General features: G+C 34.3%; 3 protein-coding genes and 1 non-coding gene across 4 annotated transcripts; 3 read left to right on the top strand and 1 right to left on the bottom strand.

The window, feature by feature from the left end:
• The first annotated feature begins 7 nt into the window (after window positions 1-7).
• LOC143204449 (ionotropic receptor 75a) lies at window positions 8-3,869 on the top strand. Its single transcript, XM_076416996.1, has 7 exons — window positions 8-313; window positions 364-719; window positions 773-957; window positions 1,014-1,309; window positions 1,764-1,994; window positions 2,056-2,342; window positions 3,595-3,869. The coding sequence occupies exons 1-7, from the start codon at window positions 8-10 to the stop codon at window positions 3,815-3,817; spliced, it is 1,884 nt and encodes a 627-aa protein (XP_076273111.1). The 3' UTR covers window positions 3,818-3,869.
• A 59-nt stretch (window positions 3,870-3,928) lies between these two features.
• Window positions 3,929-4,001, top strand: TRNAR-UCU (transfer RNA arginine (anticodon UCU)). Its single transcript has one exon. It is a non-coding gene; the product is annotated as a tRNA-Arg (tRNA).
• Window positions 4,002-6,422: 2,421 nt separating this feature from the next.
• LOC143204450 (ionotropic receptor 75a) lies at window positions 6,423-10,861 on the top strand. The gene is made up of 8 exons (XM_076416997.1): window positions 6,423-6,624; window positions 6,672-6,820; window positions 7,112-7,461; window positions 8,309-8,493; window positions 8,554-8,837; window positions 8,893-9,123; window positions 10,198-10,484; window positions 10,538-10,861. Exons 1-8 carry the CDS (start codon window positions 6,468-6,470, stop codon window positions 10,758-10,760), a joined length of 1,866 nt encoding a protein of 621 aa, XP_076273112.1. The 5' UTR covers window positions 6,423-6,467; the 3' UTR covers window positions 10,761-10,861.
• A 3,903-nt stretch (window positions 10,862-14,764) lies between these two features.
• Window positions 14,765-18,339, bottom strand: LOC143205311 (uncharacterized). The gene is made up of 7 exons (XM_076418547.1): window positions 17,968-18,339; window positions 17,748-17,911; window positions 16,555-16,873; window positions 16,363-16,504; window positions 15,313-15,429; window positions 15,027-15,253; window positions 14,765-14,971 (listed from the first exon to the last, which is right to left on the bottom strand). Exons 1-7 carry the CDS (start codon window positions 18,261-18,263, stop codon window positions 14,815-14,817), a joined length of 1,422 nt encoding a protein of 473 aa, XP_076274662.1. The 5' UTR covers window positions 18,264-18,339; the 3' UTR covers window positions 14,765-14,814.
• Window positions 18,340-19,847: the final 1,508 nt, after the last annotated feature.

Genomic DNA, 19,847 nt, shown 5'->3' with positions numbered 1-19,847 from the left:
GTTAAACATGAAGCACTGGCTGTTGTATCTACTAATATCACCGTTACTACATCCCGTCAGATGCCACATAGATAAAAATGCCAAAATTAACATTGTTATCGATATAATCAAAAAGAAACAGACACCTTCCTCTGTTCTGGAGAACCTGTGTTGGGGCCCTGGATCTACCATTAAATTTCACAGAAAACTTGCAGAGAATCAGTTAAAATTTGTACCTTATATCCATGAAAAGAATCAGTCTTTGACGATGTTTAATCACCGTTTTACTGTAGTTACTGAATCGTCTTGTAATTTTATGTTGTTGATGGAAAAGGTATGAATATGATTTGATGAGAAGATGGTTTTAATGGTTTTACTTTGCAGGCAAGACTCCAGGGTTTTTTAGGTGTTCCCACTGTCTGGATAGTCTTTGGCTTACCTCAGGATATCCAGACTTTATCCCATTACATTCCCGTAAACTGTTTGTTGATAGCACCCATGGAAAATGGGAGGAACCTTGATGGGTCTTTGGAAATCGTATTAAGAACTCCCTACAAGACCCATCGAGATTTTGTCGGATATATAGAGAATGTGTTAGGACGATGGAAAACCAATGGATCCTTTTTTGAGTTTAATGATTTATCGATACACAGAAACAGGTCTAACCTTTTGGGGATGCCTCTGAGAGTGTCATACGTTATCGGCAACAAAGAGACATTTAAACATATGACGGACTACAGGTATATTTTCTCATGGTTAACAATAACTGGTCGACATACTTTGTCTTTGTCAGGGAAAAGCATATCGACAATGTCACCAAAATCAACTACATCTTGTATCAGTTCTTCTGTGATATCCTCAACACCTCCCATAGAGCCATCATCAGATCTATCTGGGGCTTCAAGAGCAGACAACCGGATGATACCTTCACCAAAGGCCTCCTGGGTGATGTTATATATGACAGGGCTGATATTTCAGGTACTAAATAATTAATTCATCATCAGGGTGTTATCATTGGGTTCTCTTTTCTGCAGGAACGATTTGCTTCACTCCTACGTATCGTTTGAAGCACTTGAGGTTCTTATTTGCTCCTGTAAAGGACTTCAGTGTTTTTATGGTATTCAGAGCACCTTCTTTGTCATACTACAGCAATATTTTTCGACTCCCTTTTGATAATTTGCTCTGGATGTCTATTGGGGCATTGATGGTTGTATGCGGAGTGATGGTGGCGATGATGTTCTCATGGGAAGAGCGCGAAAAGTATTTCCTGCGACAGACCGCAGAGAATAACGAGAACAGCCCAAGATTTCTTGATATAATCATGATGCAGGTATGTTTTGGCAGTTATAATACCCATTATCGGATCTAGAAGAATTAAAGTCAGATCTCGCGTTCTTTATACATGCTGAGATGGTGAGGAAGTCAGTTGTAAAATATTTTAGCGACAAATCTTTAGCGTACTGTTCATTTTTCATTTCAATAAAAATATGTATATGTATAAAATGTATAGGTTTTAGATTCTACGATCAAAGACGGTTAGTGATGGTATTATTGCAAATATTGCAAAAAGACAGCAGACTTAACATAATCTTGAGTATAAAGAGATGGTTGTTGTTTAATTATAGCTACCAAACGATGCGACAAAACTATAGCACAGTTAGTTTTTATCATAACGCCATGAGTTGAGATAAAAACTGCTTCCCTATCCACAGTACTCGCCAGATCCAGGACTCCGCGATTATTTCTTACTAACAAGCCTCGTATATACTATTTTCATATTTCAGATTGCTATAATTTGTCAAATGGACTTTTTTTATGAACCAAAAAGTGTTTCTGGCAAATTAATAACGTTTATGACGTTGATATCCTCCACGTTCCTCTACACGGCCTACTCCGCAAGAATCGTCTTGCTTCTTCAGTCCAACACCAACAGCATCACCGATGTGAGGCTCCTCTACAACGCCAAATTCGATTTTGGAGTCGAGGACCGATCTTACAACCGATATTACTTCATGGTACGTTATTTCAAGTATTGTTTACTGTTATCGGACGTAGAAATTCGTTGTGATTTTCCAGAATCCAGCGGATCAGACCGACGAGTACTGGAGAAGGATGATCTACGAGAACAAGATAAGGCAGTCCAAGGGCGATAAGTTCTTGCCTCCTAGGGATGGTATACGACTCGTTCGCGACACGTATTTTGCTTTCCACGTGGAACTGAACGTGGCCAGGTATCTGGTGGCGCAGCTGTTCAACAACGAGGAGATCTGTACGCTGAGGAAGGTGAAGTCCATCTATAACAACGAGATGCCATACGTGGTGGCTCACAAGAGGTCCCCATATATCAAACTATTTTTGCTCAGGTAGACATAAACATGTTATTGTGATGTTAAAGGGTGATTTACGGTTATGGTGAATTTAAATGTGGTTGTACGAATGCTGACACTGCTTGGTTATCTAAAATTGACGGTTACATAACATGCCTGACGTCTTAACGATCGATTGTAAGTAAAAACAAGAAGAAACAGCTTGAACTACAAAAGAAAAACGTAATATTATACCCAAATAATGCACCACAAGCCAATGAAAGCGATGGTGAGAACGAATAAACTAAGTTTGAAATTAGCTCTCCAATGACCGTACTCTCCATATCTGGATCCTAGCGACTACTGGTTTTTCAATCAGAGATCAAAGATGATCTAGATAAAGAACAAAGATAAATAATTTTGTAAAAAAGCATTAATATATTGACTAGTTAAATACTAATAGACACTATGGCAGTAACAGTCATTGAAAACAGGATAGAGAAATTATAACAAATTGCTTTTAAATCATATATGGTATTATATTTAATTATACGAAGACATAGTAATACGCCTTATCAGAATCACTTGACGCCACGCTTTCGTAACAACATTTTAGTAGTAATAGACGAAGAAGAAGATGTTGTTGTTCATCCAAGGAATGACGAACCACTCTGTATAGCTGTGTCGTGCTGATTGAAAAAATTCGAAACATCTAGGATTGGAATTAATCTCAAGTAGATTACAGCGAATTACAGCCAACTTATTGATAAGTGTTTGGGTATGGGGACAAAAAGGTTTATCAATACATCATCTTGTGTCGAGATATAATAAGAAATCCTGAGAGACATTTTTAGAAAGTAGTCCAGGTTGGACGACAGCATCCAAACAATCTTTGGTTTTTAATATTTCATGACAGAATCACCGCATTTTGTTTATATGAGTTTAGTTGGTGTAAAAATAATGATGAAACTTTTATAGCAATGATAGCAAGCTTGAAATGTGATATAATATTAGAAAATGATATTCGAACAATTGTCAGTGTTACGATTGCCGAAAAAAATAAAAATGCTGGTCCATGCTGGTTGTTGTCCTCATTGGAACGTTAATAGATTACTTGTTGAAGGAGTTTGAGGTTATTTCGATATATTATTACATTCAAGAATCACACACCATCGATAGACGCTAGAATTAATGGCTATTTCTCCAAATTTTCTCGGTAGTATATAAATATGATGGCGCAAAATTAAAATCGTACAGTACATTTCCCCCCATCACGCCTATCAAAAGCTGCATTCCTAATTTTTTACAGTTACAGGAAGTTGGTCGAGGTGGGAATTCACCACAGGGAATACCAAAAGTTGTTCGCGAAATCGCCCGTTTGCTTGGGACGTGGCAACATGTTCATCAGCGTCGGTTTCAAAGAATCTTATTTTCCTTTCGTTATTTATGCAGCGGGCGTTTGCTCCAGTTTGTTTATTCTGGTCCTAGAGATAATCGCCGCTAGTTATTTCAAACGAAAGATCGGTTTCTGATTGTTTTGATGTTATATATAGTTATTCAATAAAAATAGTAATATTTGATAAATGAATTTTATTTCAACTTTATTGTATATAGTGATAATGTTTCATAACCACTCTAACATAGTCCCTGTAGCGCAGAGGATAGCGCGTTGGACTTCTAATCCAAAGGTCGTGGGTTCGATCCCCACCAGGGATGCTTTGGTAGCATAAAACTTTTTTTACATTTAAAAAAAAATATCTTGTTTTTAATGTGTTTTTTTTATCATAAATAAAGTTTTATGACAATTTTTTGTTCTACAACATTAAATAAAACGGCTTTTTTAGCAAATTGTAACTGATGAACACAACAACCTTAAACGGATTTTTTGTATCACGTAGCATTTTAAAGTTATGATAAATTAAAGTATTATAAATAAATACGGTATGAAAATTTTACATCAGACTTGTTTAATTATAAAAAATAGTAATATATATATATTTACATATAGACAATGAAACAGGTTTAAGTAGTTAATAGAAAAAATGAGCCATATATTCTGAAGGAAAATGACGAAATATTAACTTCTCCTCTTGTGAACAGTAGAATCATTAACAGTTTCATTACAAATCAAGTCATTCACTAAAAACTCGGCATTTTCAGTTTTGAGACTGCCTAAAAATCCATGATTTACTTTCTTTAGAGTTAACCAAGCCGCTAATTCTTTCGTGGTAAAATTTCCATCGAATTCATTGTTTTTTTATAAGTTCTTTTATTTGTGGGCTAACAATAATGACTTCTTTTAATTTAGCATCGCTTAATTTAGAGTACAAAAATCCATTTTTATCCATGGCCTTGACAAGATTTTTCATTAAACCAAGTTTTATATGTAAGGGTGGAAGAATCACATTTTGTTGAGGAATAAGAGGTTCAATTTAAGTTTGGCATGAAGGCCTTGTTCATAAACTACAGAAAATGCTACCAAAACAACACACCGAACTATTAAAATCCTACATTACAACCAGAATGTTTAGAGTCAAACAAGAAGAAGCCTATTCTACAATTAAAGAAGCTAAAGCAGGTATACCAGAAGGAAGTGTACTGGGACCAATGCTTTATCTACTCTACACTTGTGATACCACAAATGGAAAATATTACGATGGCTACATTTGCTGATGATACTGGTATTATAGCTGTCGGAGAAAATAGTGAAGAAGCCTCACCTCATTCAAAATTACAAGAGGCAAGTAACAATATAAATAATTGGACACAAACTTCGAAAATAAGAATTAATGAAAGTAAATCTGTACATGTGCAGTTCACATATAAACAGACCGTACAAACACCAATAACATTAAATAACACTATATCATTCCATATAACAACAACGCTAAATATCTCGGAATGAATCTCGATGCAAAACTTCGCTGGAAGGAACATATAAAGAAGAGAAGAAAAGAACTGGAATTGAAATATAGAAAAATGTACTGGATAATTGAAAGAAGATCACAGTTATCAGTACATAATAAATTGCTATTATATAAGCAAATACTGAAACCTATATGGACATACGGAGTTGAATTATGGGGATGTTCTGGAAAGAGTAACATATATAAAATACAAATTTTTCAGAACAAAGTCCTGAGAGGTATTGTGGGTGCACCCAAATACTATAGGACTGATTAACTACATCGAGACCTGCAGAAGACTCCATTCTCATGAGAATATTGAGGTATTGCAACTTTTGGATACCATCAGACCAGGAGACAGACTCAAAAGAATCAAACCATCTGATCTTGTGTAGTGTTGTGTAGTGAGGTGCATATATTAAAAAATCAGCAGTGGCATGTATAAACATTATTTCACCAGAGACTGAGATAGGGCCGATGAGTCCTCCTAGTTGTATACCTAGATTTAAGTTATCATAAAGACTAATTGTAGGTTAGATGGAAACGACTAGTAACAATGTATTAATTAAATAATAAAAAAAATATATGTAAGGGTGGAAGAATCACATTTTCTTGTGGAATAAAGAGGTTCATATTTAACGTTTGATTCCTCAGTCCTCTACAAATAAACAAGGTGTCTCTACTGTCCCACAAACAGAAAAATCAACAATACATCGTGAAACCTTTCTGTAGTCCAAGCAATATAGCAACAACTTTTAAATCTGCACAAACTTTGCAGTTGTATCTTTTATCTTTCATTATTTCTAATTAGTTTTATATTTTTATACGTCTTCTTTCTTTTAAAATCATTGAATATGCAATGGGTATGCAAGGATATCGGCTGCCATTATGGCGTAATATAGTTTCAAGCGTAAATAGTATTCACACTATTACTAAGGAACGTGACATCTTAGACAACCATATCAATAGACAATATTGTTGAAAATAGAATAAGGAATTCCAAATACGTAATCTTATTTATGTGAGAAAAATCGTGTAATTTTATTTAGACGCTAGATGATGAAAAACAAGAACAAACGCTATAAAACTAACGAACTATTGTTCTCGCTATTCAATTAAAATTAAACTGTTTAATTATTCACGGTCAAAGACTAATTATGTATTCCGGAGTCGTAGTAATGTAATTGCCAGTTTGATTTCTTGGTAATACACGCAAAGATGGCTATAAAACACTGCTTATTATGGGGTGGGAAATATATGGAATTAATCCAGGGCCATGGGTCTGGAGATTATCGCGTTGTTATCGTTGTTGCTTGCGGGCTATGTTAATTGCAGCTTCGTCAAAGAACGAGACCTGTCATCTTTGGTAATGGATATAATGAGAACCCAGCGTAGTCCTAATATCGTGCTCGAAAATTTATGCTGGAACAAAGGTAAAAGGCGTGATTAAGTAAGATCTGTAATCACCGATAATTTCCAGAAGCCAAGCTTGGGTTGTATCGAGATATTATCAGGAATAATGGTAGATTTGTATCATTTAATATCAGTAACAGATCACTGGGTAATATGAAGTATTTATATACCGTAGTTTCAGACCTTGACTGCAATTTTGAATACTTATTTCAACAGGTATTATTTAATATGATCAATAAATTCCCATTACATTGCTATTTATTTATATAAAATTCAACAATCTTCTTTATGTATGCATTTGGGAAATAATTTTTTATAAAATGAAGTAAAATTATGCGGTATTTGAATATTTTTTTAACATTTTTCCATAGAGATATTAGTGAAAAAAATGGACTTTTTAATGCGATATATATATATATATATATATATATATATATATATATATATATATATATATGTATGTATAAATCGATACTACAAAAATATATACCACATATATATTTTCAGGCAAAAATTGATGGTTTTTTCACTTACCCCAATATCTGGATAGTGTTCGGCAGGGAAGAAAGTTTCGATAATCTCAAACTCTATATACCAGTTAATGTTTTATTTATTAAGATAACTGAAGAAGGAAATCTTGGCAATTCTTCATATGCTTTACAAGCTCTGTATAAAACTCACAAAAAATACAGCGGTTATATCGAAAATCCTTTGGGATATTGGTCTCCTATTGCTGGCATGACTGATTACAGGGAAATTATTTTGACTAGGAACAGGACGAACTTCGGTGGCCTTCCCCTGAGGATTTCTTATGTCATTGGATCGAAAAGTAGCTTTAAACATATCACAGATTACAGGTTTGTACCGTGTTACTGATTAATTGTCAAAAATCGCACGAAAGTGCTTTTGCTGATGAGAAAAATCATCACGAAAATGATTAGTAAGCTCTCATTCGTGTTACAAGGCATACAATATAATATGACAAAAAACAAAAGAGGAACTGTACAATAACAGAATGTTCCATCTACTATTTTGTATGTAAGTACTTTACTTTTTCTTTGCGAAAATTGTGAGGCGAAATTTAAAACTTCATATAAAAGATGCTCGCATGTTTGATGTTCTTTGTTGTTTGTTGGAACAACTATGAATTATATTTGATGTATTTCAATATTAAGGAACAAGAGAATCTGTCAAATAACAGAATGTTTCATCGACTGTTTTGTATGAAAATATTTTGCTTACTCCTTTCGAAAATTATGTCACATTGGAAGAGCTCCATTCGGGTGAATCAATTTGTGAATTATATTTGATGGATTTAATATAAAAACAGTTGACTTAGAACGTATTGGTTAATAGAAACAAATTTGAAAGTGATAAAAGGATGAACTAAATCTAAATGACTTAAGGTTGTTTTAAACATATCACGAATTATAGTTTTGTATGAAATCTATGTTTGCATATTTCTAAAAAAAATATTTTTAATCAAAAGTGCCGCTGTTGATAACAAAAGTCACCTTTTCTCGTAAAGTATTTCTTGCAAATGGTAGAGCTTGTCCTACAAAGCTTAAAATACAATGTGACAAAAAACAAAAGAGAAACTGTCCAATAACAAAATGTTCCATCGACTATTTTATGTGAAAATATTATGTTATTAAAACTGAGAATACATTTTGATGATCATAACCATCGCTGCTATATATTTAGGGAGAAACATATGGATAATCTCACCAAAATCAACTATATCCTCCTGAGTTTTGTCTGTGATTTGCTTAACACCACGCAGATCAATATAATTCGATTGGATTGGGGTTTTAAAAGTCAACAGGCGAACAACTTATTCACCAAGGGTATTTTTGGTGATATTATTTATGACAGAGCAGATATATCAGGTATAGTAAAGTTTTTCTTGACCTGCATTGGACTATACGGCCCAGGAACTATTATTCCAGGTACACTGTCGTTTACACCAGCCTACAGGCTACAGTACTTCAAATATTTATTCGCGCCAATGAAGGAGTTTACGGTTTTCTTCATTTTTCGAGCGCCACCGCTGGCGTATTACTCCAACTTGTTTAAACTCCCATTCGACATGATGGTATGGCTCACCATCGCCGCTCTGGCTGTGTTATGTGGCGTCTTGATAAAGATGGTTTTCGACTGGGAAGCCGGGCAGAATTTCTTCGAAGACATTGGTGAAAATAGGCCGAGACTCTTCGATGTTGTTATGATGCAGGTGAGCGATGTCCTTCCGATTATCTCCGGTCAGTTTCTTCACAGTTTTGTTCCAGATAGCCATTATATGTCAGATGGATTTCTACCACGAGCCCAAGAGTCTCTCGGGTAAGCTGGTGACTTTTACCGTCCTGATATCGGCGACATTCATCTACACAGCCTATTGCGCCCGCATTGTGTTGCTATTGCAGTCCAACACCAACAGCATCACCAATCTGGAGACCTTGTACAATGCCAAGTTGGATTTCGGTGTAGAGGACCAGTCATTCAATCGATATTACTTCACTGTATGATGTCTTTTTACCAGGGTGAAGCTAAAATTAGTCAAAATAGAAAAATCTTCTTGATTTTGTTGAGTTTTGGTCGAAAAGCTTTTTATATTTCATTTTTATACCTTTCGCAATTTTAAAGATGCTTTATAAAGCCGTGCTATTGTTTTTTCTATATTTGCTATTGCTTAGGTGATATGAGTTTAAAGAATTTTGATGTTAAAATTGTTCATATTTTATTTTTACTCGAAAAAAAAAATTATAATCTCAAAATTATTTAGTATACATGAAAAATGAGGATTTTATAGTTCTTTTTAGCTTAAAATTGATATAATGCCATAGTTTTAGCTCATTTGGTGACTTATACTCCCAAAAAATCGCGATTTTTTTCTATTTTCAATCTTTTGGCTATAAAGTTGCTTTAAGCATAGATATATTACTGAAAATGTCATATCTTATGGAAATTTAAATGCTTAATTACATCATGGTATTGTTTTTTCTTCTATGCAATAGTTTGGGAGGTACGAATATAATAATTTTGATCTAAACATTATTATGTTATTTTCATCCATATCTGAAAAATATTTGGTAAATAAGAAAACTGATGATTTTATAGTCTTTTCCATCCTAAGTTTGATGTTTCAATTAATTTCGTGACCTAAATATGTTTCCCACTTTTTCATTACTCAGGAAAAATCTCGATTTTTGGCCATTTTCAAACTTCTTCCTGGAAGGGTACTTCAAGCAAAGATAGTTGGATGAAATTATCATGTCCTATGCAAATTTCGATGCTAAATAGTGATATTGTTTTCCTCCAAATATGATGTATTTAGATGCTATGAATTTAAATAAAACCTGGTTACTTATGCAAAGAAATCACTTGTTATCTATTTAGTTAGGTAATTAGCCCTAGTTACCTAACAATGGTTCAAAAAGCAGCTAACTCTACTTTAACTACTAATAACTCTAAAAATAGTATTAAAAGAAAATGGTTAACAAATTTCGAAATCTAGATTCGATTTTTCTATTTTCCATGATTGCACCTTCACCTTGGTGAAAATTGGTTCATTATTCAATCACTTTATGACTCAGGGTCCCAGCGATAGGACCAATGAGCACTGGAGACGGATAATATACGAGAACAAGATCAGGTCTCCGAGGGGAGACAAGTTCCTGCACGTCAGCGAAGGCATGCAGCTGGTCCGAGACTCTTACTTCGCATTCCACGTCGAAAAGAACGCCGCTAACTATCTAATCGGGGAGACCTTCACCAACGATCAACTGTGCTCGCTGAGAGTGGTTGAAACAATATATAAATCGGACGTACCGCACCTGTTTTGCCACAAGAACTCACCCTTCGTGGAGTTTTTCCTCGTCAGGTGCTGATTCTCGAGATATGAGCATGCTCATCGGGTTTCATCCTGTTGAACAGTTTCAGACGCTTGACGGAGACCGGAGTGTATAACCGAGAGTACCGGAAATGCTTCACCAAGCAGCCGACTTGCTTGGGGAAAGGAAACATTTTTGTCAGCGTTGGGTTCAAAGAGTGCTACTTTGTTTTCGTCGCTTTTGGATCCGGTATAGTACTCAGCATTGCCATACTGATTATTGAGAAAATATCTTCGCTATACATAACGAGAAAAATAGCATTTTAAATGAACACTGTAGGTTTTGTTGTTTTCTTTTACTTGAACCAAAATGATATATTAAAAATTGTAACAAGCACGAACATAATAAACTAGATGAGCTAACTTTATTTTGTATCGTAATTTATATATAAAATGGTATTTAAACGTAATTTTACTTAATTACTATCTTTGCCTTGAAATCTGAACTCTACAATTACCCTATATTCGTAAAACGTATATCGATTTTTTGTCCAATATTAATTTATAGGATAATTATTTTTAATAATCACTACATAGTATAAAACAAAGTCGCCTTTTCTGTCCCTATATCCCTATGTGCGCTTAAATCTTTAAAACTACGCAACGGATTTTGATGCGGTTTTTTTCAATAGATAGAGTGATTCAAGAGGAAGGTTTATATGTATAATACATGCATAATATACTAAGGCAACATTGCTAATTTTAGAGGTTTCTAACGTGATGTCGTAAATTAACCTATTTTTTTAGGCTTATTTAGCAATTAGCGAAAACGCTGCCTAACCCTACGAGTTAGATCAAATTAATGTACTACAGTATTGTACACCATAAAAAGGTCTACAAAAAAGTCCGCGATGGTATATGTTTATCTTTTAGGGATAACCCACATTAACCATTTTTATTGTTTACTTTTTACGTGAGAAAATGGCTTATTTACGAAGCTATTTTAAGCAATACGGCATTAAACCTTATCGAATTAAGTACCTTAAATACAGTGTGCAATTAATATAGATCAATATGGTTCCTTACAGCATGTAAATTAAACAAATATTTTCGGAGATATTACAAATTTAAAATTTGCGTTTAAAAATGTGTAATGTAATAAAAATTGTATGAATTTAGATATTCCAAAGATAGCAGGAAATCTTCATAGTAAGTATAGGGGAAGAGGAATTGTTTTACTCCAAATTTAATGCGTGCAGGCCAAGGGCAGTAATGAATGAACCAAAAATACTGGATCGATTTTAATCATGTTTTCATTGAGTGACATAGGCATATATATTTTATGCCCGTGCAAAGTCGGAGCGGGCCGCTATGTTTTTATATACAACGTTCATATTTTTTCTGTAGTGTATTTAATTTAGTATCAGCATTGCACCCGTGCGAAGCCGGGGCGGGTCGCTAGTGTTTAATAATAAAGCAGCAAGTATATTAAACTGGAAAACGATTTTTGAAAATATATTACAAAACTTTTTTGTTAAAATGTTTTAAATATTGTTGTAATAGTGTGTTTAAATATTGTTGATAGCTAGAATATTTAACACATCCTATTTTTCAATGTTTACTTATAATTCTGGTTTAAACAGAGATCTATCTATGGGAATTGGAAACTTCTTACATTGGTTTTATCCTGCTTGTCATAGCATTTGTACTTTGTGGTATAATTTATTGTCTATTTGTAATAGCTTAGGAGATATGAGTTTAAATAATTTTGATCTAGAACTATTCATATTTTATTTTTACTCATATCTCAGAAAACACTTGGTAAACATAAAAACTTAGTTTTTTTATTGTTATAAAATTGATAGGATGTCAGATTTTTAGTTCATTTAGGAACTTAAAGATTTTCTCCACACTTTACTCTGAAGAAATCGTGGTTTCTTGCCATTTTCAGACATTTTGGTGTAAAGTTGCTTTGATCAAAGATAGGTTAGTGAAAATAACATGCTATTTGTAAAATGTTATGCTTAATTATGTTGTGGTATCGTTTTTCCCCTATTTGTAATAGCTTAGGAGATATGAGTTTAAATAATTTTGATCTAAAACTATTCATGTTTTATTTTTACTCGTATCTCAGAAAACACTTGGTAAACATAAAAACTGATATATTTATAGTTTTTTTATTGTTATAAAATTGATAGGATGTCAGATTTTTAGCTCATTTAGGAACTTAAAGATTTTCTCCACACTTTACTCTGAAGAAATCGTGGTTTCTTGCCATTTTCAGACATTTTGGTGTAATGTTGCTTTGATTAAAGATAGGTTAGTGAAAATAACATGCTATGTGTAAAATGTTATGCTTAATTATGTTGTGGTATCGTTTTTCCCCTATTTGTAATAGCTTAGGAGATATGAGTTTAAATAGTTTTGATCTAAAACTATTCATGTTTTATTTTTACTCATATCTCAGAAAACACTTGGTAAACATAAAAACTGATATATTTATAGTTTTTTTATTGTTATAAAATTGATAGAATGTCAGATTTTTAGTTCATTTAGGAACTTAAAGATTTTCTCCACACTTTACTCTGAAGAAATCGTGGTTTCTTGCCATTTTCAGACATTTTGGTGTAATGTTGCTTTGATTAAAGATAGGTCAGTGAAAATAACATGCTATGTGTAAAATGTTATGCTTAATTATGTTGTGGTATCGTTTTTCCCCTATTTGTAATAGCTTAGGAGATATGAGTTTAAATAATTTTGATCTAAAGCTATTCATGTTTTATTTTTACTCATATCTCAGAAAACACTTGGTAAACATAAAAACTGATGTATTTATAGTTTTTTTATTATTATAAAATTGATAGGATGTCAGATTTTTAGTTCATTTAGGAACTTAAAGATTTTCTCCACACTTTACTCTGAAGAAATCGTGGTTTCTTGCCATTTTCAGACATTTTGGTGTAAAGTTGCTTTGATCAAAGATAGGTTAGTGAAAATAACATGCTATGTGTAAAATGTTATGCTTAATTATGTTGTGGTATCGTTTTTCCCCTATTTGTAATAGCTTAGGAGATATGAGTTTAAATAATTTTGATCTAAAACTATTCATGTTTTATTTTTACTCGTATCTCAGAAAACACTTGGTAAACATAAAAACTGTTATATTTATAGTTTTTTTATTGTTATAAAATTGATAGAATGTCAGATTTTTAGTTCATTTAGGAACTTAAAGATTTTCTCCACACTTTACTATGAAGAAATCGTGGTTTATTGCCATTTTTAGACATTTTGGTGTAAAGTTGCTTTGATCAAAGATAGGTTGGTGAAAATAACATCATATGTGTAAAATGTTATGCTTAATTATGTTGTGGTATCGTTTTCCCCCTATTTGTAATAGCTTAGGAGATATGAGTTTAAATAATTTTGATCTAAAACTATTCATGTTTTATTTTTACTCGTATCTCAGAAAACACTTGGTAAACATAAAAACTATTATATTTATAGTTTTTTTATTGTTATAAAATTGATAGAATGTCAGATTTTTAGTTCATTTAGGAACTTAAAGATTTTCTCCACACTTTACTATGAAGAAATCGTGGTTTATTGCCATTTTTAGACATTTTGGTGTAAAGTTGTTTTGACCAAAGATAGGTCGATGAAAATAGCATGATATGTGTAAAATTTTATGCTTAATTATGTTGTGCTATCATTTCTCCTCTTTTTGCAGTAGTTTAGAAGATATGAGTCTAGAGAATTTTGATCTAAATATTCATTATATCTTATTTTTATTCTTATTTCAAACAATATTTGCTAAATATGACAACTGGTGATTTTATAGTTCTTTCCACCCTAAAATTGTTAGAATAACTGAGTTTCAGTTCATTAGGAAAGCTAAAGATTTTTTCCACTGTTTCCATATATATACTCAGGAAAAATCGAGATTTTTGGCCATTTTCAAACTTTTTGCTGTAAAGTTGCTTTGATCAAAGATAGGTTGGTGAAAATAACGTGCTATGTGTAAAATTTTATGCTTGATTATGTTGTGGTATCGTTTTTCCCCTATTTGTAATAGTTTAGGAGATATGAGTGTAAAGAGTTTTGATCCAAAAATCGATGGGATACCAGAGTTTCGGTTAATTTGACGATATAAAGATTTTTTCCACCTCTTTCATATTTTTAGACTTTTCCCTGCAAGGTTAGTTTAAGAAAAAGACAGGTTGATAAATATATCATATTGTAAATAAATTTTGGATGCTGAACTATACTATACTGTGGTATCGTGTTTTTTTTTCTCTATTTGCAATAGTTTTTCTATTTGCGTACAGACCTCGCCATTTAATAATTATCTTTATTGGTCATATTTGGGAATTTGAAACAATAATTAATCTGCGTTTTTTTCGATGTTCGTTGGGGCATCGATATTTAGAGTTTTTCGATCGGTGATGTCGGTATTGCTGATCCAGTGAATGCTGCTAGTGCGCCTCTCCGGATTCTTCTTCTTCTTTCTCTGCCTCACCTTGTTCTTGATCGCCGTCCAACTGGAAACGACACTTAAATTAGCTAGGGCGGCTTTTCGATCATCGCGCATCGTACCATTGCGTCCTGTGGTGGCTGACCTTGGGATTGACTGTGTCCAACTGAGACTTGAACAGCAGGAACTTGGAGTCCGTGTGGTAGTTGAGCGTTCCCTCCGGCTTGTCGAAGATGTCGTCCTTGTCTTTATCCTTCTGGCGCATTATAGTGCTGAACATCGACCCCGCGCGGGTCACCTGCTGCCCCTGTCTGAACTTCTGCGCCTCTTCGGTCGCCTTGTTCACCAACTAGACGATAAAAAAATGGGTTTATCAAACAATGTGGACCGCAAATGGCGAAATCTTACTAGGTCATCGCTGCTACCTGTTCTCGACACGTGCCAGCTCACCGTACTTGCACGTCTTCTATCTTCTTTCTTCTCGGGTTCTACATAAACTGACTCGCGTAACATATCGATGTCGTTCTGTAACAGTTAATAAGAATAATGGCTCTGTTTGTCTTGAAAATATAATGCATCGAAAATATAAAAAGTTGGGGGAGTCAGTGTAATACCGTACATTAGTGGAAGTGCTTCTAGGTATACAAACAATGCCCATGAAGGTTTGCATCAAGGTTTATCCGAAGGTACTTGGCGTTGTTACTGTATGTGATAATAGCGTTATTCATATTTATTGGTATGTTAAATGTTTGGTTGTAGGTGAATTCAGTATGTACTGATTTACATTCGTCGACCATTTTGCTCTATGTGTCGGTCCACTTATTTATATTATTACGTATTTCAATTTTTTACTTGCTTCTTTGTAGCATCATCAGCAAATGAAGCCATAGTAACATTTGCTATTTGTGACATGTATAGAGTAGGTAAGGAATAGAACCTAAAACATTTCCTTGCAGTAAACGTGCATTTGTTTCTTTCATTGCAAAGTGAATTTCTTGTTGTTCATGTCTAAGATCATCATAATGTATTTTGGGATGCGCACGGAATAATTTTCATTGACTACCTTGAACAAGGAAAGCGAAATTCGCCGAAAAACGGCCGCTTTTAAATAAAAAGAAAGTTCTGCTTCACCAAGACAATGCGCCGTGTCAAAAATCCATGAATTGGGCTTCGAATTGCTTCCTCATCCACCGTATTCTCCAGATCTGGCCCCCAGCGACTATTTCCTGTTCTCAGATCTCAAAGGAATGCTCGCTGGGAAGAAATTTTCGTCGAATGAAAAGGTGATCGCCGAAACTGAGGACTATTTAGAAGCAAACAATAAATCGTACCACAAAAATGGTATAGAAAGGTTGGAGGGTCACTATAATCAGTGTATTACCCGTGAAGGGAATTATGTTGAATAAAAACAACTAATTGACCGCCGGACTTTTTAATTGACTGTTACTAATAGCTCACCATATCAGGTTTCTTGTAATCTCGTACGAAATTTGCAGCAGATTCCTCCTTTTCCTGCAGCTCCAGCCACTTGTGGTTGGTCTCTATTGACGTTGCTATGTTCTCGTAATCGGTCCAGTCGTCTTTACCTAAATAATGATATCTTCAGGAAAATAGTGATCCGAGGATCGACCATAATTATGATCGCGTTACTTCTCGTCTCCGTTTTCGGGCGTTTGATCCATATCGACCTTAACCAGGGGCTCGTAGATGTCGCAGATCCTGGCGGCTAGTTGACAACCACGTTTCCTGCAGCACATACGAACTTTGAGCAGGAACTTGTAGGTGCTGGAGTTGGCGTCGTTGATGGGACAGTTCGGATTCCGGCAGCAGGACTTGTCCCTTTTCTTTCTCGGGTTCAGCTTGTCGCAGGTGTCGGGTATGCAGTAGTTGGTGCCGGAGGGTTTGGGTTGTTTCCTCTTCTGATCGTGGGTCTCAGAGAACTCGGAAAAATTGTGGTCCGATTCGTTTCCTAAATTGTCAGTATGTATTATACAATCAGTGGATCAAAAATTAAAAATTGGTAAGCACGGTGAACTAAAACTTTTATAAGACCGGTTATTGCAGCATGCACATAGAAGACCATTCCGCTATCAAAGAATCACTCAAACTGCTATTACTCACTAAGCACATTACTGTAAAGAAACGAAGCTTTAAGCGCACTTTTGCTAACAATAACAGCATAGTTGAAAAGTCCCCGGCCTGACACATAGATAGCGCTACTAGAATTAAATCCATATGTTTTTAAGTTAGCCCTAACCCTCAAAAGATGCGTGTATAAATTTGATGAAATATATTGTTTGTTGAAGGGAAAAAATACAGTTAAATCAAAATCTTGGCTTGATGCCGAGTTTCCGGACACTGCCCCTGGAAAATCAAGCATCAAGGTTTGGTATGCTAAGTTTAGAGTGGTAAAATGAGCGTCGAAGACGGTGAACGCAGTGGACGCCCAAAAGAAGTTGTTACCGACGAAAATATTTAAAAAATCCACAAAATGATATTTAAGACCGTAAATTGAAATTGAATGAAATAGCAGACACTCTAAAGATATCAACTGAACGAGTACATCATATCATTCACGAATATTTGCGTATGAGAAAACTCTGTGCAAAGTGGGTGCCGCGCGAGCTCACTTTTGATCAAAATCGACGACGAGTTGATGATTCGGAGCAGTGTTTGAAGATGATCAAGCATAATAAACCCGAGTTTTTGCGTCAACATGTGACAATGGATGAAACATGGCTCCATCATTTCACTCCGAAGTCCGATCGACGGTCAACCGACTGGAGTGCACACGATGAACCCGCTCCAAAGCGTGGGAAAACACAAGACAAAACGAGTTGTACCGTCAACAGCACGTTTATTTTTCTGTTTTGTTGGCGTCTTAAAATCCTGCGACGTGTGGGAGTAAGAAATGAGGCCGATTTCCGTTTCTGGCATTTTGGACTGTTCATCATGTTCCTCATCATCCTGTTGTAAGTCAATGTTCATGTTCGAGACGTATTTCTTGCTAAAAGAATCGTAATAAATTTTTATAGACCCGACATCAAGAGCAAAATCCCATACGGACTGTCAACCAGTTCGGCTTCTGGCTCGGCCTCGGTAGGTTTCTTCTGCTGATCATCTTTGGGACAACATGGCTCGGTAAGGTCTTCTGGCTTAGGGGCCTCGGCCTCCGCGTTCAACGCCCAGGAATAATTGCAGGTGGTCCGTTTGCAGTGCCCCTCGGGGTTGCTGCGGATCTCGAAATAACCGCAATTGGGCTGGATGGAGCACGTCTTCTTGACCATGACGGAAAACGGAGTTTTAAACTCCGACGCCTCGGTCGTTTCCTGATCATTTTTCGGGGTATCTTCATTCATCAGACCGGTGTTCTACATAAATTTTTCTTATTTCCTATCAATGTGACATATTAATTGTCACTTTTTAAAAAATGTGTTAATTGTACATTCGTGTCAGATCACACCGGCAAATCTGTATAAGGGAACCAAAAAACAATGAAATACAATCATAGGGTAATAGAGAGTCAACTCAATAAGGATCTCTGGCGAAAAGTTTTGTTTTGCTCAATATCCAGATGGTGTTATATTGGCTATTCAAGTAAATTAATTGGCCAATTTAAACCTTCATTATAGGCACCTGTAACAACATTTGACTAGTTATTTGATAAAATAGGCCGCGCAGGTGCGGCACGTGATAGCCCTGCTGTCATGTTTAATTGACCAATAAAAATACAATTTAATTTCTTTTCTCTTTCCTTCAGAAGATATGAGTCTAGAGAATTTTGATCTAAATATTCATAATATCTTATTTTTATTTTTATTTCAAACAATATTTACTAAATATGACAACTGATGATTTTATAGTTATTTCCGCCCTAAAATTGTTATAATACCTGAGTTTCAGTTCATTTGGTAAGTTAAAGATTTTTTCCACTGTTTCCATATATATACTCAGGAAAAATCGTGATTTTTGGCCATTTTCGAACTTTTTGCTGTAAAGTTACTTTGATCAAAGATAGGTTGGTGAAAATAACATGATATGTGTAATATTTTATGCTTAATTATGTTGTGGTATCATTTTCCCCCTATTTGCAGTAGTTTAGAAGATATGAGTCTAGAGAATTTTGATCTAAATATTCATAATATCTTATTTTTATTTTTATTTCAAACAATATTTACTAAATATGACAACTGATGATTTTATAGTTATTTCCGCCCTAAAATTGTTATAATACCTGAGTTTCAGTTCATTTGGTAAGTTAAAGATTTTTTCCACTGTTTCCATATATATACTCAGGAAAAATCGTGATTTTTGGCCATTTTCGAACTTTTTGCTGTAAAGTTACTTTGATCAAAGATAGGTTGGTGAAAATAACATGATATGTGTAATATTTTATGCTTAATTATGTTGTGGTATCATTTTCCCCCTATTTGCAGTAGTTTAGAAGATATGAGTCTAGAGAATTTTGATCTAAATATTCATAATATCTTATTTTTATTTTTATTTCAAACAATATTTACTAAATATGACAACTGATGATTTTATAGTTATTTCCGCCCTAAAATTGTTATAATACCTGAGTTTCAGTTCATTTGGTAAGCTAAAGATTTTTTCCACTGTTTCCATATATATACTCAGGAAAAATCGTGATTTTTGGCCATTTTCGAACTTTTTGCTGTAAAGTTACTTTGATCAAAGATAGGTTGGTGAAAATAACATGATATGTGTAAAATTTTATGCTTAATTATGTTGTGGTATCATTTTCCCCCTATTTGCAGTAGTTTAGAAGACATGAGTCTAGAGAATTTTGATCTAAATATTCATAATATCTTATTTTTATTCTTATTTCAAACAATATTTACTAAATATGACAACTGATGATTTTATAGTTATTTTCGCCCTAAAATTGTTATAATACCTGAGTTTCAGTTTATTTGATAAGC

The sequence above is a fragment of the Rhynchophorus ferrugineus genome, unplaced genomic scaffold (genome assembly GCF_030347505.1).
Source record: "Rhynchophorus ferrugineus isolate W39M unplaced genomic scaffold, kcgeb_rfMv2 rfM11, whole genome shotgun sequence".
Taxonomy (NCBI): domain Eukaryota; kingdom Metazoa; phylum Arthropoda; class Insecta; order Coleoptera; family Curculionidae; genus Rhynchophorus; species Rhynchophorus ferrugineus.
This window is presented reverse-complemented; position numbering and strand designations above follow the sequence as displayed.

What these genes read in the sequence shown, in the direction of transcription:
- LOC143205311 (XM_076418547.1), bottom strand. Translation starts at nt 18,263, where the DNA reads ATGAATGAAGATACCCCGAAAAATGATCAGGAAACGACCGAGGCGTCG. An exon ending in AAATAAACGTGCTGTTGACG is followed by an intron (nt 16,874 to 17,747) that starts GTACAACTCGTT and finishes CTGACAATTTAG; the next exon opens with GAAACGAATCGGACCACAAT. An exon ending in CAGGTAGCAGCGATGACCTA is followed by an intron (nt 15,254 to 15,312) that starts GTAAGATTTCGC and finishes TTTATCGTCTAG; the next exon opens with TTGGTGAACAAGGCGACCGA.
- LOC143204450 (XM_076416997.1), top strand. Translation starts at nt 6,468, where the DNA reads ATGGGTCTGGAGATTATCGCGTTGTTATCGTTGTTGCTTGCGGGCTAT. An exon ending in TTGAATACTTATTTCAACAG is followed by an intron (nt 6,821 to 7,111) that starts GTATTATTTAAT and finishes ATATATTTTCAG; the next exon opens with GCAAAAATTGATGGTTTTTT. An exon ending in AAACATATCACAGATTACAG is followed by an intron (nt 7,462 to 8,308) that starts GTTTGTACCGTG and finishes CTATATATTTAG; the next exon opens with GGAGAAACATATGGATAATC.
- LOC143204449 (XM_076416996.1), top strand. Translation starts at nt 8, where the DNA reads ATGAAGCACTGGCTGTTGTATCTACTAATATCACCGTTACTACATCCC. An exon ending in AAACATATGACGGACTACAG is followed by an intron (nt 720 to 772) that starts GTATATTTTCTC and finishes TGTCTTTGTCAG; the next exon opens with GGAAAAGCATATCGACAATG. An exon ending in TGACAGGGCTGATATTTCAG is followed by an intron (nt 958 to 1,013) that starts GTACTAAATAAT and finishes TCTTTTCTGCAG; the next exon opens with GAACGATTTGCTTCACTCCT.